The 19151-nt window shown below is 39.5% G+C and overlaps 1 protein-coding gene across 1 annotated transcript in view; it reads right to left on the reverse strand.

The window, feature by feature from the left end:
- The window catches only part of LOC141132490 (protein diaphanous homolog 1-like), a 57190-nt gene that overhangs the window by 24888 nt on the left and 13151 nt on the right, over window positions 1-19151 (reverse strand). The window contains exons 5-9 of the mRNA XM_073620955.1: window positions 17512-17751; window positions 17277-17406; window positions 10946-11074; window positions 2202-2362; window positions 694-829 (exon numbers count right to left, since the gene is read on the reverse strand). Coding sequence (XP_073477056.1) covers window positions 694-829; window positions 2202-2362; window positions 10946-11074; window positions 17277-17406; window positions 17512-17751 — 796 coding nt within the window. The remainder of the gene's footprint in view (window positions 1-693; window positions 830-2201; window positions 2363-10945; window positions 11075-17276; window positions 17407-17511; window positions 17752-19151) is intronic.

Consider the following 19151-nt stretch of genomic DNA (forward strand, 5'->3'; position numbering starts at 1 on the left):
AAAATAAAGACATCTGTCCTGCATATCTGTTTGAAATAGTGGCCTCAGTGCCAGAGATTTCAGTGCTGCCCTGCGCCCAAGTAACCATTGGGGAGCATCAATTTCTAGAGGCAGGCAGTCTAATTAGATTATACATCTATGTATGATTTGCTGTATATTTTGTTTATTTATATTTAAGTAGTGCAAGGGCCTGTCTACGCACAACATTCAGTGCCTTGGCGGTGTGTGGGGCAGGTCAGACAGTTTAGCTGTAATCATGTGACTCAATTGCCTGGTCTGTATGTGACTTCTTGGACTGAATTTAGGCAGATGCAACTTGGCATGTGTTCAGTTATACTTACCCAGCTGGAAGGTTCAGTGCTGATGTGAGCCTGTGTGTTGATGTCTACAGCCCTCTGGATTCTTTCACAGATTGCAAAAAATAAGGATCTGCTGGATTGGCTTGCACATTACAGAAACTGCTGTTGAAGGCCTAGTGGTGAGTGTATTCCATTTGCAAGGTGCTCTAAATTTTGAGAGGACATTTCACTTATCAGATTGTATCATGTGGGCAGCTATAAATTAAAGTTTTGTTTCAAAGTGCAGGTGCCAGAACATGCCCATCTTGCATCAAACGATAGCTTATTGGCTAGCGGTCATCTAAGCATTTACCACGTTTGAATATGATTTACCACAGAGACCAAGCAACTTTACCTGCATTCATGTCTATCAACTGTTCTCGTTTTTGCTGTTTCTCCAGTTTTTCTTTTTCTGCCTTCTCCTTGGCCAGTTTAGCTCGTCTAAGCTTCTCCTCAGCCTCACGCCTCTTCTGATTTTCTTTCAGCGCTTGCTGAAAATGAAAAAAAAGAGAAAAAAAGAAAGTGCACTTTCATAAACTGAAACCATTTTCCAGAGTTTTTGAAAACATATGTGAATCACCATAACGTAAATCATCTTATTAATGGGTCATCTTATTAATGCTCTTTATTATGGATAATGTCTTAGTATTTCCTAGTGTCTGTATGAACATTTAAATGATATCTACACCCAAGAACAAATATGCAATACATTGCAGCTTATCAGTTCTTAGATATGGTGGCTATTTTCTTTTTTTTTCAGGCCAAGCACATAAAGATACCTGGCTTCTGTGAACACAACCACACCCCACTATGTAACATAGAAGAAGAGCGGAGAAAGTGTTTTAGTCCAAATTGGGAGAGCAGTTCTAGTGTGACAACACTGCTCCTTTCATAGATACAGTACAGTAACTGCGTAATTGGCAGGATCATTCCATGCGGCCACTGCATGGCAAGCTACAATATATTAAAATGTTTGTTTTTGGATGCATTTAAAGCAAACTGAAGGAAATATGAGAATTGATAACCGAACATATATAGGATTAATCAATGTACATTTACTAGTATGTTCTATTAGCACATTTCTGCATTATGTGCACTTCCTGAGTGTAAAGAAAAGGCATACCTACTGCCCCCCCCCCCACCCCCCACCCCTTTCCCACCACATATGACACTGCACTGCAATGTCTGGAACCTCAGTAACCGTAATCTTCAGGCCTGGTAAGGATAAGTGGGATGTTTTGAAAATGCATAAAGTGACCATGAGAAAGATGCCTTTGAGAAAGCCTCTTTAGAAGGGCTCCAGGAGAGCCAACATCATGCACAGACGGTAGTTGACAGATCATGCCTTTGGTTTGATCATGCATGCGGTATAATGTAAAAGTAACTTTTCTGTTAGCAACACGTTACTTTTGGGGCTTTATTGTACAAGTTCCAAAGCATGGATGCAAGCAACATCCACTGATATACAATGCTCTCTTAAAGGTAGCATTTACAGCTCTTTATAAGTGATGCAATATATTTTACATTTATATTGCTTCAAAGGATCCTACAATATTTTTCCCTACTAAATATTCCCATTTTTTTGTTAAAGTTAATTACGAACCCAACAATTGTCCAGTATCTTTCTGATGGTTGCATTGTTGTTACAACAAAGGTTCTAAACCTTCCCCAAATAGAAAAGAAGATTTGGTTTTAACATACAATATGCAGAGTTCTAAGGCTGCATTTTTAAAACACCACAAAACAGAATGTCACAAATACACAAATGTCACATATAAATCCAGTAAATTCCACTGACAATTCTGTTTCTCATTAAAAAAAAAAGCATTGCTTCACAGATTAGTCTGAAGTATTCAAGCTTACCACAAACATGTTACGAAAGTTGTGCAGATCAAGGAAGAACTCCTCTATAGAGACTTTCTTGGGGTTAAAAACATAGTACTGTCCCAATTCATCAAACAACGACACCATGTTTTCATGCATCATGCACAGTTTTGTGTACTGTTCTTGTGCTTCTTTAACAAATATGTGCAATACATTTGTCAAGGATAATAATTTGACCATTATAGTGCATGTCTTTTTTTTATTTTTATGTAAACACTGAAAAGCATAGCATATTATTCAAAGATAACGATGGAGATATGCTGGAAAAATACAGAACAAAAAATGTCCACTTAAAGTAGAATAATATTTTTGAAAAGGGGAATCAACTGACTTCATAGGCATGATTATAACAATTTAGTAAATTTTATTTGTAACAAAAATGGATAAAGACAATTAAAAATACATATACATATAAGACAATATTAAAAAAAAACTGACATTAAGCAGACACCAGGTCAATAGCCTTAACCAGGACTACAAATAGCAGATTGGTAAACATCAGAATATCTTTAGGTTGGGTAGTCGCCCCAAAATATTAAATATGAGCGGTAACCTTAAAGCGGAGTTCCGCCGAAAGAAAAATATTAAAAGTCAGAAGCTACAAAAAGTGTAGCTGCTGACTTTTAATAATCAGACACTCACCTGTCCCACAGTCCAGCGATGCGGGCGTATGAAGCCCCGCTCCTCTCCCCCTCCTCTCCACGGCGCCGGAATTCTTACTGTGAGCGCCCGGCTGTGGCCTCACAGCCGGGCACGCACTGCGCATGCGCGAACCGCACTGCGCGCTGTGAATGGCCGGGCATTCTTCTGGGACCTGTGACAGAAGTTTGCAGGGATGGAGGGGGGAGAGGTGAACTTCCTTCCGGCGCCGCTTACCCCCGGGAGGAAGTGGGAGCTGGATGCCCCTAAAAAGAGGGTATCCGCTCCATCCCCCCCCAAAAAATGACATGCTAAATGGGGCATGTCAGGGGGTAACCATCACTTAAAGCGGAAGTTCCATTTTTGGGTGGAACTCCACTTTAAGGTATTCTTAAAACAAAGATACCAAGGGGTCAACAAAGGCCAACTCAGGGTGATTCATTTCTGTGAGGTACGATCTTTGAACCGGGCTCGACTAGTTTTGCGTTTTAGGAATGCTTCTTCTGGAGCTAGGTACATCTAAGTAGGACGTAGAAAAAGAAATATGAACTTATATCGTCTTTTTACATGTGATCACAAAAAAGCAAAAATATACACACATATATATATATATATATATATATATATATATATATATATATATATATATATATATATATATGTGTGTTATATACCATATATGTTTGAATTAAATTACTTACAAAAAGACAGGTAGCAACACTCTTTGTCAGTAAGACTGAGCATGACAGCCAGCACACAAACACTAAGGAGCCATATAGGTCAGGGGAGGTAGGTATCACCATCCTGCTCAGGTCACATTTTTACGTAGGTAAAAAATCTGCCAGTTTTGACAGAGGATTGGCGACCACGTGTACAATTCCTCTAATGGTAAGACGATTACTCAGGTGAGCCGCCACCTGGATCTGTATCAAAGATTTGATACGACAATACAATAATATATTATTTGGGAAACCATCCCTCAAGACCCGAGGGGTGGTCACTGGGATAAAATCATTTTGCATAGACAGACTTTATGGATAGAACGACTGGAGGCCACCAGGTTTGAATGAAGTTCTCTCTTATAAGCCTTTCCTATAGATCCCACCTCTGAACACCTACATATGGTACCTTCACATTCAATTCTTTGCATATGTTTTTAATATGATAATCTGTTTTGATATCTTCCTGGTGCATTGGCTCCCTTTGGCAAATACATTTGTATCAATGTAGATTGTATTGATATATTCATACACTTCATAGAACTCATCCTCATGGGAGTGTAGGCTGCACGCTTAACCACTAAAATAATTGACACTTAAATAAACCAAACGTACAGCAAAGTGGTATTAAATGGCTGTGGCACCTTTATTGGTATTAAAATAAAAATTCAACTTTATTAAATTTATAGAAATAAATATTTAAAATTTTATTTTAAAATATATTATATATAAAAATTATATATATATATATATTTTTATATATGATATATTTTAAAATAAAATTTTAAATATTTATTTCTATAAATTTAATAAAGTTGAATTTTTATTAAATAAATAAATAAATAAATATATATATATATATATATATATATATATATATATATATATATATATATATATTGCCAAGCCAATCCCAGGTCAACTGCGATGGGAGCCTGCATGTGGGGTGCTTATATAGCCCCCCCAATGCATGTGTTTCCTGCCTAACATACCCGTGAAATGCCGGCTCCCGATTTAAAGGTACAGTACCTTTTTTTATCTTGTGGCCGCCACAATCCCATGTTGTGGGTATCTGAGATGTACCCACTTTTTCATGGGAGGCCAAGAACCACAGCACCGAGTGCGCTAGATTGCAACAAAACCGAGTGATCCTGCAGCATCAGTGTACAACTCCATGTCATTGGAAAAAATGAAATCTTCTTGAAAGAGTGATCGACCGTTATAGTCAGCAAGAAATTGCAACCAAACTAGCAGGTCATCTTTGATGTCGGAAGGCGAGTATGAGAAAAGGATTTAAAGCCAGACATGGCCAATGACATTCTTCTGGAGAAGATGCTGCCGACTGGTATTATCCTACATGCAAAAGCCAGTAATCCTAAAAAAGACTGAAGTTCTTTTAATAGCACTTTTTTTCTTTGTAGAAAAAAAGGCTAATAAAGCTTGAAGTTTTGAGATTTTTAACATAGAAAACTGATACGGAAATAACAAAGTATCCATTCTTATTCCTAGGAATTCGATAATTGGCAAGGGAAAAACTGTTTTTTTCAGGAGCAATGGGAATGCCAAAAAACGTTGTTATAAGCAAAAATAATCGTAACAATAAAGAACAGATAGGGGAATTAGAAGGACCTATAAAAAGAAAATCGTCCAAATAATGGATTACAACCCGATTTGAATTCAAGGACCCATTGCAAAAATGTTGCAAAAGCTTCAAAATAATGACATGACAGGGAGCAGCCCATTGGAAGGCACATGTCATAAAAGGAACAAACCCTCAAAACAAAAACCTAAAAAATTAAAGGGCTTCGGTGCAATACGCAACAACCTGAATGCAGATTGAATATCAGATTTCTCTAAGAGAGCACCATGACCAACTGAATCGCATCATCAAATGTTGTATATGTAACGGAAGCTAATGAATGATTAATTTCATCATTCAAAGAATTACTTTTAGACCCCTTTCACACTGGAGGCATTTTTCAGGTGCTACAGCGCTAAAATTAGCGCCTGCATAGCGCCTGATAAAGGCCTCAGTTGCAAACTCAGTGTGAAAGCCCTGTGCTTTCACACTGGGGCACTGCGCTGACAGGGCGTCACAAAGGCCTGCCAGCAGCTTCTTTGCAGCGGTGTAGGAGCGGTGAATACACCACTCCTGCCCAATGAAAACAATGGGGCGGGGCGGCGCTGCTATACCGCTGCCAAAGCGCCGCTGCAGCTGCGTTTTACAGGCGGATTTAACCCTTTTTCGGATGCTAGCAGGGGTTAAGACCTTCCCGCTAGCAGCCGAATAGCGCCGCTAAAATGACGGTAAAGCGGAGCTAAAAATAGCGCCGCTTTACCACCGATGCCTGGGCACTTTCAGTGTGAAAGCACTCTTAGGGAAAGAAAGATGATGGATGAGGCAATATGAATTAGGCTCTTTTTTGGGAACCAACCAAGCGGGAATATGCAAAAGTTTTTGAAAGGCGGAGAAATGAAAGGACCTGCTACTCAACCAGCAGAGATCTCTTATTAATTTTCCCTAACCACGTGGCTATACAAGCGATTTCAGATTATTTACCAAATGGCAACCAGAGCCCGAAAATAGAGGAAGCCTAAATCATGGAAAAACCTTCAATTAGAACTTGTGCTTTCTCCATGTCTGGGTAGAGGCATAGCCATTGGTACATTTTTTCCAACTTCACCGGCGTGCAAGCTTTTGAAAACCTTTGCAGATTGTGTGTGAGAATAGGCCCTTTTAAAAAACTTTGATAAGGGGTGAGTGCCAAAACAAAAAAAACATTCATGCCTATAAGGGCATGAAGTTGACTATTTGCATTGGGATTCATTATAGGCATAACAAACACCCTTTTTATAAACCAAAGAAACATTAGTATTTAATGACGGCTGTTTTTTAAAAAAAATGGCTTTTGCGGGAGGATGAGGTTCAACCACAAACCAACATCCTTCAAACCCCATTTGAGATTGGGGTACACCGCTATCTTCGGGTGGAAAGATTCATTGTAACTGTACCAACTAAGTCCGCCAAAGTATTTATAGGCTTTGAGAATATGTTCCAGATGCTGGAACAATCCGCTGCATTTTTCAGGAAATTTCTCAACCATGATGGCAGAAAAAATACAGAAAGCCTGTAGCCAGTTATGGAAAGATCTGGGAACCATACGACAGCTATTATCCTCAGTAGCGTCATCATAATATTTTTAATTTTTTTTTTTTATTCGAAAATCCTTTAGCATTAGGGCGTAAAGACATTAAATCAATAAAATCGCCTCTCCAAATTTTTCTTTTGTTGAGGTAGCTAAATGAAATCCCAGTGGAGACATTTTGCAAGGCATAACTTCCTTATAACAGGCTTCAGGCACAGGAATAGTAGGAGGAGTAGGAGGAGAGGAGACACGGCCGGTCACATGATTGCCGGGAGCCGCCGTGAGATACGGTAAAGGAGGTTTTTTTTTTTTATAAAAACACAGACGGGGGGCAATGTATTTGGAGACAAAACGGATAGTATATATATTGGTTATTCCTGCAGCAGGAGAGGGGTGGGGCGGCACTGTCACTAGGTGACACGCAGAGAGGGATTACCGTGGTCAATTTACAGAGGGGAGGGGATAAACCGGCAGGATCAGCCAGGTTTTTTAGGTGTTACAGGGGTCAAAATTACACAGCACAAGCACTGTGCTGTATAAAATGCTTTAAAGGAGCAGGATCCATTTTTTTTTTTTTTTTGGGTTAACAAAACCCTTTAAGGATTACGCTCATATTTACTATATTGGGGTGACTACCCAAACTAGGGATATTCTGCTGCTTACCAATCTTCTATTTGTAGTCCTGCTTAGGACTATGAACGAGGTGTCAGCTAAATGCCAGTTTTTTTTTAATATTTCCATATAGGTGTATGTATTTTTTAATTGTCTGACAATTTTTGATAAAAATAAAATTTACTAAATTGTTTTGATCTTACCTATAAAGTCCATTCATTCCCCTTTTTAAAAATAGTATTTTTACCAATTTAAAGGAAGTGGCATTTATATACTTCCAGTGTCCACAGTACCACCCCATGAGGACAGCAAAAATACCTGCACTTAAAGCTGAACTATAGGCAAAACATTTTTCCATTTTGGATAGAGCAAGAGAGGGTTAACTCCTATCAGATTTTTTTTTTTCCCCATCTGCATCCCATTGCAAAGATTTCCCTTCACGTCCTGTCCCATAGTTAAACAGGAAGTGAAGGGAATAATAAGAAATTGTTGAGACATGACTCAATGTGGCACCACATCCAAATATGAATACAGAAAGAAAGAACTAAGGTGAATAAGATCTTTAAATTGTTAGCCATCAGTAGACTGAAAGAGCATTCAATTGAACAAAAAAATCAAATTATATCATCACAATATATATAAAAAAAATCAAGCATAGAAAACAAGTATTCCCATGAAGATAAATTGGTATTGTCCCAAATAAGTGTGTCCTATGTGAACACAAGAGAACCTGTGGGTATGCCCATGGATATGATGGACTCTGCGGCTGGTCTATAGAGAAGGTCCTACATATCGGGGTCCTGCATTAATTCAGGGTACCGAGGGATCACTATGCGTTTTGTTTTACAGCTTCCTCAGGAGATCCTATTGGTACCAGATTGTAATTAAGAAACATGGAACACCCAGCCCAAAACCACAAGGAGTGACGGATGAACAGTGCACTGGCAGCCACAATGTGAGAGTGCATCAAGTATGTTTCAGCCAAAAAAAGGACCTTGCCATAAAGTGAGAACATACACCATACAAAGAGTTTGTCCACAAAATCATGTCCAATAAAGCAGGACTTGAGGAGATGTAAGATGTCTAAAGTATTATCATGCCATCCTTCATGGCTAAAAAAACCCTCCAAAAACCATGTGTCTTTTGGTGTATAGTGCACTCTCCTAATGTTTGTGCCGAGCCTGGCTGTAATCAAGCCCCCCGACTTAAGTAGAGATGGGACATCCACTCGAATGTGAAGGAAAATACCGGCAAATTAAGGGAATTCTTTGGGGACCCCCAGGTCACCACAACTAGTGTCCCCATTGGAAGATTTGCCCTCTATTACTTTTCTGGGGACAACACAAAATTTTGGATTTTCTTCTAATTTCACTTTTAATAATAATGGTAAGCAGGACAAATAGAGAAGGTGAATCTCATTAACGGGGGAACAGACAGCAAAAACAAACAAAAAACTGACAAGCTTTTTAATACCTCTCCATTCTATCCAAAACGAAAAAAAAAGTGTTGCATTTAGTTATATTTTAAAGTACTTTTTCAGTTCAGTCAACTATTGGAAGTCCCTGCATCTCTCTAAGCAAGCAGACACGGTTGGTCTAGCCACTGACCTGCACTACGCAATAGAAATAGAGAGGTCTGTGCACAAAAATATGTTAAAAAAAAATGCTAAACATAGAACACATGAAGAGCCCTCAGCTGTGTCTGTCAGCTCTATATTGGCACTATATGTTCATTAAAGTATGCTATAATTTTTTGGTATTTTGCAGAGTAGAGTAGGGAATGGCCAGAAAGGAATAACTTGGTATAGTTTCCCAGCTTGAACATGTATTGATATGTATATGTATGCCAATTCCCCCATGCTCTAATCTGTTTCCTTAATACAAATATTAAAACACATATTTGAACTACATACTGTATATGGGTACTGCTTTTACCAATCAACGTATATGCAAATCTCTACAGTACTGTGTGGTCTGGGCAACCCTACTAGGCAGAACCACCAGATCCTCCATCTTTACAGCAGTAACTGAACACACTCCCATCTTACTGATTAAATAATAAATGAGAAGCAGCACACCAATAAGGTCATCCAGGTACTTACTGTCCTCTTGCTAGTGTGTTCAATGCCAACAGTCGTGTGGTGTGCTTGATTCAGAGCCCGGATGGCTTCTAATGCTGGACCTTCTATTTCCAGGCTAAGTGTTGCTTTACAGAATTCTGGTACTTGCAGTACTTGTATTAAAATTGCATTTTTTTTTGTATATTGTAAAAAAATGCACCATATGGCATATTTATATTTCCTTGGAGTTAAAGCTGTACCCATGGTGAATAAAATCCCCACCAACTTAACTCAGCTATAAATTTATTATCCTAAAAAGCCAAACCCTAACTTAACGGCATTCAGTTTGCTAAAGCACTGGGTATCACATACAACTACCATAATGTTTAATAGAATATTGTATTCGCCTTTATTCATTCTTTGCTAAATATGAGCACTGCTGATCTCCATTAGCCTCTTTCTGTTTTTATGCATGTACTCCAGTTATGTCTGCACATCATTTCTCGGCCAGGATTCCTGATGGCGACAACAGTGGTTATGCCTGTGCAATATGAAACAGCACAGTCACTTCTAGTCTCCATAAAGAGAACAGGGTGGGAATGAAAGAGCATAATTGGGATACAGGGACACAGCTTTGTCACCCTGGAACAGGAAGTGCCTGAACAAGGACCTTCATGACAGGGTTTCTATAAAAAAAAAAAAAAAAAAAAAAAAAAAAAAAAAAACTGCCAGAGAAACTGGGATTCCATTAATCCAGGTAAAAATAAAGTTCAGAAATATGTATTTTAGCTGCAAATTTTTCTGTTTATTTGTCTTAAAAAGTACCTGTGGGTTGACCAAGATCCATTTAGTGTTTTCATTCTTTGGAGAATTACCCAGAATCTTGCAATCTAAGGCTTCTCTACAGACAGTACACTACAACTCAAGCTTGCACGGCAACCAGGAAGCCCCTTTCTTCCCATTTGTACCTTTTTAGAGTCAGTGAGGTTATTCGTTACATTTCTGGCTAAACAGAAGGTACAGATCTACGGAAATTACCCCCTGAAAATAAGCCAACTTAACATGGTTAGACTACCCCGCAGGTTTGCATTACCCATGTAATCATGCTTAAAGCCCAACTAAAGTCTTACATGGTTTTTCCTCTTTATTGTCTTGTACCCCATGTAATGATTTAAGATTTTTGCTTAGAGCTGCGTTCAAATACACTTTTCAGTGCAAATGCTACTTCCTGCTCTTTTATAAAGTACTATGGCAGAGCTGAGTAACAGCTAACACCCTCTAACACAAGTGTCATCAGATGCATATATTGCAGGAAAAATGAGCGGAGTGGGCTGTGCAAGTCTGTGTGAATTACTAGGAGCAGTAGGTTTTTGGACACTCACAGCAGCTGCAATACAGGGCAGTAAAAGTTAATATAATGGTTATCTGACTGGATACTTATTTCTGTAATGTCAACTGGGTTTTAGGTTACATCGACGAGCCTGTCGATACCAATACAAAGAAATATACCCAATTTGTCTCAGTATAAACTTATAGATAGCTAAAAGGATATCGTCATCTTTTCCACAAATTTATCCTTATCATCAGTTGGAGGCGGGAAGCTCTCAATGTCCTTCTGAAGGTCTGAAATCTGCTTTTTCATTTGACCCAAATTCTTTTGTAAATTTTCCGCAGATACTGCAAAATACAAGTATTTCAATAAATGGTATTGTTTGGGACATGTGTTTAATAAGCCAGCAATATTAATAAATCAATTTATAGTTCTAAAAGCATTTATGATTATTTTTAAAAATATTGTACTATACAGAAATCAACTGACAGAACATAAAGACAAGAAAAACAAACCTTTTCGTATAAAAACTGTGTTTGAAAAAAAATAGGATTCATTTTAGTTGAATATTTTTTTACATACTGTATGTCTTAGACGGGTATGCACACTGCTGGCCAGTGACAGTATCTAGCTTCCCATACCATTTTTTATCTTTACACACTCCAGATGTCTTTAAAGAAAAAATTCTAAGTATTGGTATGTTATACATAGTTACATTGGTCCAGCTTGAACCAATAAAACTGTGTGTAAACTATACCTGGCTAATCCTCTTGGAAGCTGGAAGTCATCGAAAATAGATACTGCTAGATACTGCTAGCTCAGTGATCCTCACTTGCTTCCGAGCCCCACACTGAGCGGCCCCTCTCCTGCTTTGTGAACACAGCAGGTCGGCCACTTGGCAAAGGTGCCATTCACAGAATGGTTCGCATTTTCTGAATGAATGCAATGCCAAGTGGCAGACCTGCTGTGTTCAGCAACACGTCAGGCCTGCCGCTCAGCATGGGACCCAGAAGCAAGTGGAGATCACTGGGGTAGCAGTGTCTACTTTCCTTGTTTCCAGCTTCCAGGGGTATCAGCCAGGAGTGGAATACACATAGTTACATTAGTCCAAGCTGGACCAATGTAACTATATATAACATACCAATACCTGGCATTATTTTACAATCTTGTTATGTGAAATTGTGGGTCCTCTTCCTTCCGCGCAATGATGTCACTGTCTGCAGCATTCTCCTGTAAGTCCAGGGTGGTCTGATGATGTGCACCTAAAGGGTGTGCTCTTCGTGCACTGGGGATCACAGAAGTGGGTTGAATAATGCTGGGAAAGTGGACGTGTCCTGGATTGCAGAGCAGCAAGTGTGTGATGACCAGCACTAGAGAGGAGGAGAATACTGCAGTAAGAGTGACTATTTTATTTTTTTAAGCTGGAGAAAGGCTTTAAATCAGCCAACAATTTACCTCATCTGTACAGATAGTAGAATATACTCGCGAATTGTAAAAACAAAAAGATGTATGGTATCCTTTAAACAATACCAGCCCAACATAACATATGTGCTGGTATCACCAGCAGCTGGAGGTCTAAAGAATAAGACAGGCAGCTGGCCATCTGCTTTCAGCCTAACTCCTTACATTTTTGTTCAGGGGCTCTTTCTTAAAGCATAAGCCCAAATATTAATGTCTTTTAAAGATGAACTCCAGGCAACAACATAAAAACAACACTTGATGTGCATTTTGTATTCACTAAACAAAAAGCATTTTTAAATGTAGCTAGGACAGCACAATTTTAGTAGCTATCGGCCTCTTGTAATCTAATGTAAAGTAGCATTCAGATTGGGGGAAGAAGAGGCAATACTAGAGACTAATCATGTGCTGCATGCAAATGTGCTGACAGGAGGAGAGAACAGTGTGAGCAGCGGTGTAAACTGGTGCCACTGTTAGGGCCCTTTCACACAGGCGTTCAGTCTGGATCCATCTGTCAATTTTTCAGATAGATACAGACCAAACTATATACTATAAATGTAAGTGTATAGAGAGGCGAATGTAAAAAGGTGTCCGTCTGTTTACATCCAAGTCAGTTTATGTCCATAGAGAAAAAGCAGAAAGTTTGTTTGTAGGCATAAAACCGAATCAGTATTTATCATCTTATTCCTAGCAAAAAATGTGACTGAACTGATGACCCTTAATGCCCAATCGCAGACTGGGGGCAAGGGGAGGACCTAAATGCATTAAAGAGAACCTGTCAACAACTTAAAATATTTCAGGTAAAATCATAAAAATATCACGTATTTCAGTTGCTTACGTGTGGAGTTTTTTTCTATAAACATTTTGTATTCACTTGCAATGTGCCTGTGAACTTGCGAGGCAATTCAACCATTGCAGAAAAGTTAATTTCCTAGCACAGCCACAGTTTTCCCTCACTCCTGCTACATTACAGTCCTCTACTCTTCTGGGAATGTCTACTAAGGCTCCTTTCACACTGGGGCGGTAGGGGGCGTCAACGGTAAAACAGCACTATTTTTAGCGCTGTTTTACCGCAGTATTCGGCCGCTAGTGGTGCGGTTTTAACCCCCCGCTGGCGGCCGAAAAAGGGTTAAAACCACTCGTATAGCGCGGGTATAGCCGCGCTGTCCCATTGATTTCAATGGGCAGGAGCGGTTTAGGAGCGGTGAATACACCGCTCCTTCACCGCTCCAAAGATGCGGCTGACAGGAGATTTTTTCTTCTCCTGCCAGCGCACCGGAGGCTGTTTTGGGGCGGTTTGCAGGCGGTATTTTTAGCGCAATAACGCCTGCAAACCACCCCAGTGTGAAAGGGGCCTTACTGTCTACACTGGCCCTGCTCCTCTGCCCCTTCCCTAACCTTGCTACATAACTACTGATGTAGTTGATGGGTGAGGAGAGAAGGGGAATACCATACGGTGTCTCTTGAGTGACAGCTCTGGGCCTGTTTGGGCTGCTGACTTCACATCTAAGATGGCGGCACCCAGCAGCAAGCAATCGCAGGGCTTTTTAAATGCCTTCACAAGCAGGGCTTTTACATGTAAATGACATGCATGAAAAACATTAAATGCACATAAAATGTTTGGGAAAACTGTTAAAATTAATGGTCTGGTGACATGATCTTTAACTGTAAGAGAAAAGTCAGGTCACTAAACTGAAAATATTTTTTTACAGAGCTGTGTCTCAGGACAGGATGTAGTGGTTGCCTGGATTTCAGCTTTTTATGACTGCATATAAATCAATTGTTTTGTCATAATTTTACAGACAAAAAAAACAGGATGGACTACACCAGGGATATGCAATTAGCGGACCTCCAGCTGATGCAGAATTACAAGTCCCATGAGGCATAGCAAGACTCTGACAGCCACAAGCATGACACCCAGAGGCAGAGGCATGATGGGACTTGTAGTTTTGCAACAGCTGGAGGTCCGCCAATTGCATATCTCTGGACTACACTAACCACTTGCCAATCGCCTAACTGGGAAAATACATCATGACTTTGCCATTTAATACCGGATATGGCTGCAGCTAGATGCCATAACTCTGTTATTTTAATTTTCTGCAGCAACCGCTCTTTCCAATGAATGTGATCTGAGCGGCTAAGTAGCAGCTGGATCACTTTGAGAAGCGGTGGGAGGCCCCCCCTGCCACTTTACGGTGGTTCTCTGGCTTACCCGGCTGATCAGGAAAACCGAGAACCGATCTGGCTGTTGCGGCGGCTGTCCATGGAGATTAGCAGAGGAAAGTTGGCCTCCGCTCATCTCTCTGACCTAGGAGGCCCGGAGCAATGTCATGACATCACTTCCGGTTTACTGCCAATAAAAACAATGCCATTTTTTTTTTTAAAGATTCAGATCAACGGGTTTTGTTTTTTAATCTGATGCTTTCCATTGTAGAGGAGAGATGTGACCCTTATTGATCCCAGAAATTACATTTTATTCTCTTAAGCACGCCACCACCCCCCGTGCATGCAGAGTGGTGAACACAAACGTAGGTCACCCCCACATATGTAAACGGTGTTCGCACCACACACATGAGGTATCGTCGCAAACATCAGAGTGAGAGCAACAATTCTAGCACTAGACCTCCTCTGTAATGCTAAACTGGTAACCTTATAATCTTCAATGATGATATCTTCCACCACACCGCTGTGAATGTGATTCCACTCCCCTTCAGCGAGCAAACTCCCTTCATTTTAGGGAGAAGCACAACCAAGACCCGAGTCTACTTCAATTTTGTGGAATAGACATAGTGTATCCATCATGGAGGGGCTCCAATAGAATAAGGGATTTATCCCAACGTGAAACGCGATGGATATACTTGTTTAAATGTCTTTTTCCCGGGGGTTTAAATATAGAATTGGACCTCAACTGTTTCATCAACGACTTTTGAGTTGACAGTTGGGGGTCCAAAGCTATATGATACCCACTCCCAGAAATGGGGATAGGTGGAATATCTATAACACCAACGCAACGGAGAAACCACTTATTGGGAGATAAGCCAGCAGGGAAAATTACAGGAATAAGAAAGTGTCTGTAAACTGCCTGATCTGTATATATGTAGGAGTTGACCTGCAAGATAGAGAATGAAAATCATGGGAACAACAGGAAAGACCCATGTGGGGTATGTGTTTAGTTTGGTTTTAAAAGAATCAAGTATAGAGTTCCAACCATTCAAGAAGTTATTAATTTTATAATTATAATTTTTATTAATTTTATATGATAAGGGAAAATGTTTTTATATATATAGATTTTTATAGACAGCAATGTCTCCATTACCAATTTATAGCTATTACTACACATAGAAAACGCACCAATACTCGTTAGTATGGGTGGCACGCGTCCCTCGGGGATGGTGTGTGGGATCACCAATCAGCGAGTGGGGAATTGCTAGTCATAATGTTGTAGTAATTTTAAGCTAATTTTCTGAATTTCGATGCCCCTTAATTATGTTTAAAAGCAATGTTCACGTATGGTATGAACGGGGACACAGGGAGCGCGCAAGCGCAGTATCATTGACATTGCGCGTCATGCGGGGGGAGGATATATAAGAAAGATTGCCAGTCCGTCTAGCCAATCCCATGAATAAGTCCGGTGTGACGAAACATGTCGGGGCGTGGCTATACGGCAATCGAGGAAGCTTGACGTAGGACGCTGTGACAGGCGGCGCCATACGAGTGAGCGGGGAAGTGGCTACGGAGGGCTCTAAGGAACGGGTGAGAGTGTTCACGTTCACCGAGCACCTGGGTCCGCCGTGACCACCATACGTCCAGGTTACCGTTTGAAGTGCTGTTGGTGATAACCAAGTTTTGCTGTGCTGTTTTGCGTTATTGAAAATTGGAAAATGTGAGTTGTATGGTGAAGGAGAGTGTTACTTTTATTAAAGTGTGTTGCGTTACTGCACTATTGGTTCGCTTTTCCTTTCTTTCATGTGGAGAGAGCATTTGCTTATATACTGCGGTTTACCATACGGATATTGATTGGAGGTGATCACTTTACCCCCACTGTGTGGGAAAAGCCTACAAGCCAAACACGAGAGTGTAAGGCAAAAAAAAGCTGGTGAGTTTGCTCGCTGAAGGGGAGTGGAATCACATTCACAGCGGTGTGGTGGAAGATATCATCATTGAAGATTATAATTTTGATATTGTCACTACTACTTTACTATGTCACTATTTATGTTTGGACTTTTTTATTGATTTTTTTGATTTTTTGCTGTTATACACCAATTAATTGCATGAGGAGTGTTCATTAGAAACACTGTTTGGTTCTTTATTATGGACACATAATATTATCACTTTTAGTTATCACATTGAGCAATCACTGTATATACAATTTTTTTTGAATTAGGGTATGTTTTAGGTATTCAGCGCTGCTATTTGATCACACTATTGGTGAGGGCGATTATATAGTGTATCATTTATTTTATATCACATGAGTTTTTGATTTTAAGCAGCTGCTCAGAGGGAGGGGCTCACCCCATAAGCGCAGTGTTTGGCACACAGAAAGGGGCGCATCATCTGTGTACCATATCAGCAAGATATTTAAACTGGTAACCTGTAAATATTTTTAAAGAGTCACCTATTTTTAAGTACTGTAATTTGGCGTCATTTCATGAGCGTGCGCAATTTTACAGCACAACATGTTAGGTATCTATTTACTCAGGGTAACATCTTTCATATTTTACAACACAATTGGGTTATATATTTTTATTTTTTTTTTAAAAAAGTAGCGTTTGAAAAACTGCTGCGCAAATACCGTGTGACATAAAAAAATTGCAACGACCACCATTTTGTTCTCTAGGGCTTCTGCTAAAAAAAAAAATTATATATATATATATATATATATATATATATATATATATATATATATATATATATATATATATATATATATATATATATATATAGTTTGGGGGTTCTTAGTAATTCTCCAGCAAAAACAAACTAATGTTTACTCGTAAACAAAAAGTGTCAGGATAGGCCTGGCCATTAAGTGACTAGACAGGATCCAAACAAGCAAATGCAACTGCCTCCTTTGAGAATAAATAAACATACCTCTACTGGCCTTTTCTACGTGAACCATCTCATCTGGGAACTGTAACACATCAGGGTAATCTTGTTCACAGGTTTCAGCTAAGAAGTGTAACAATGTTGTCTTCTGGTCAGCTGACTTGGTATCTTTAAGCTGAAAATACAAAATTGGCAAAATAACTCCAAGTACGCATTAGTACTTAAATTTAAAAGTGCTGGTCTCCCTTTCAATATTTATTGCCATTTCATTTTTTTTTACCTTGCAGAGGAAACCAATCTCAAAGCCAAAAGCACCAGCATTCCGGGACCCGGCGTTCATAAAATTTCCAACAAGCAGCGTGATCTCTAGAAGGGTGGAAAAGTTCTTACTCTTCCGTACCTCTTCACATGCGGCCGTTACTGAAACAATATCTGGTTTGATGTTTTCTACATGTTCATTAAACATGAGTTTAAATAGAATGGCATTGAGCCTTGGTCGAAGGCGTGGGACTGTGCTCATCTAAACATAAATAAGAAAATAATTAGCTATTATCTATTTTTTTAGGAAGTTAAAGAGCGGTAATCCTATGTAAACCGTTTCAAAACAATTAAAAGCTTTAAACTACCTAAATCTTTTTTCTTTTTTTTTAAAGTGGTTGTCAACATCAGACATGAAATCTGAACAAACCATATCCCTCTATAGTGTGTATTTGTCCCAATCCACAGCACTGAGTAATTTTTGTCTGCTTCCCCGTCCTTCTGCTATCTGCATGAATCACTTCTGACAAGTTTTCCTGACACCAAGAGAAAAAAGTGACAGGAGAGGGATTTTCAGCACACAGCTTGTGATTGACAGCCTCAGCTCTGTTCCTGTGTGAAGATGGGAGTGTTCCTTCCCTCCAATCAGCACTCCTCACTGAGCTCTGAGTGTAATTTTAGCTCTCTGCCCTGTTTTCTGACAGTCCAGATAAGCTTTATAAATTCTGGACTTTGATCGCCTGTAGAGAAGAGAAGACTGCACGTAAACAGGTACAACTTGTGGATTTGTTTCATCTCTGTAGAACCTGTGGCCAGTCACGTCACAGAGTATATATAAGCGTTTACAGCTACTTTAAGTATTGATAGAGTGGGAATAATCCAAAACTCTGTTAGATTTTTTATTTGCAGTCTGTGTTCCAAACTCAGATTTTCTTTTAAATCCTGCCCATGAGCCAAAAGGAAATTAAAGGAATTGCTCTCCTAGACCATCAGCAAAACAGCTGTCCTCCCACTGGAAGATTTCTTCTCACCTCCAGTTCTAGTGACAGGTTTAAAAGTTTGCATTTCCCGTTCCCCTTCCTAATGAGAATGGTCAATATGGCAAAAGAGATAGAGACCGCTGTATTAAAGCATGACATAGGTCCTAACCCTATCCAAACCTGGACAAAAAAAGAGTTGTACATTAATACTGATTGTAATAATTTTTATAAAGATCAGTGGTGAATTGTTACTCATTTTTTACAATTTCTATAGATGCCCCCACGCATGTTGATTAGATATGTTACTAGTCTAGTAAATTCACCAGCCCATATCTGTATTTGTCATTTCTATAATATGAATCATTATTGTACTTTGGGAATTCAATAAATGTTAACAGGCACTTTGACCCCTTTCAAACTGAGGAGGTTTTCAGGCGCTTTTGCACTAGAAATAGCCTCTGAAAAGCGCCTGAAAAATGCCTCCCATTCATTGCAGTGTGTCTTTTCACACTGGGGTGGTGCACTTGCGGGACGTTGCGAAAAGTCCTGCAAGCAGCATTTTTTGAGGAAGGTTGGGAGGGCTGTTAATAGCACTCCCAAAACCCCTTGCCCATTGCAATAAAAGCCTTAAAAGCGATGCAAAACGGTTCTTTTTACCATTTTTTATTTTGTAAAAACCGAC

The sequence above is a fragment of the Aquarana catesbeiana genome, linkage group LG03 (genome assembly GCF_042186555.1).
Source record: "Aquarana catesbeiana isolate 2022-GZ linkage group LG03, ASM4218655v1, whole genome shotgun sequence".
NCBI classification, from domain to species: domain Eukaryota; kingdom Metazoa; phylum Chordata; class Amphibia; order Anura; family Ranidae; genus Aquarana; species Aquarana catesbeiana.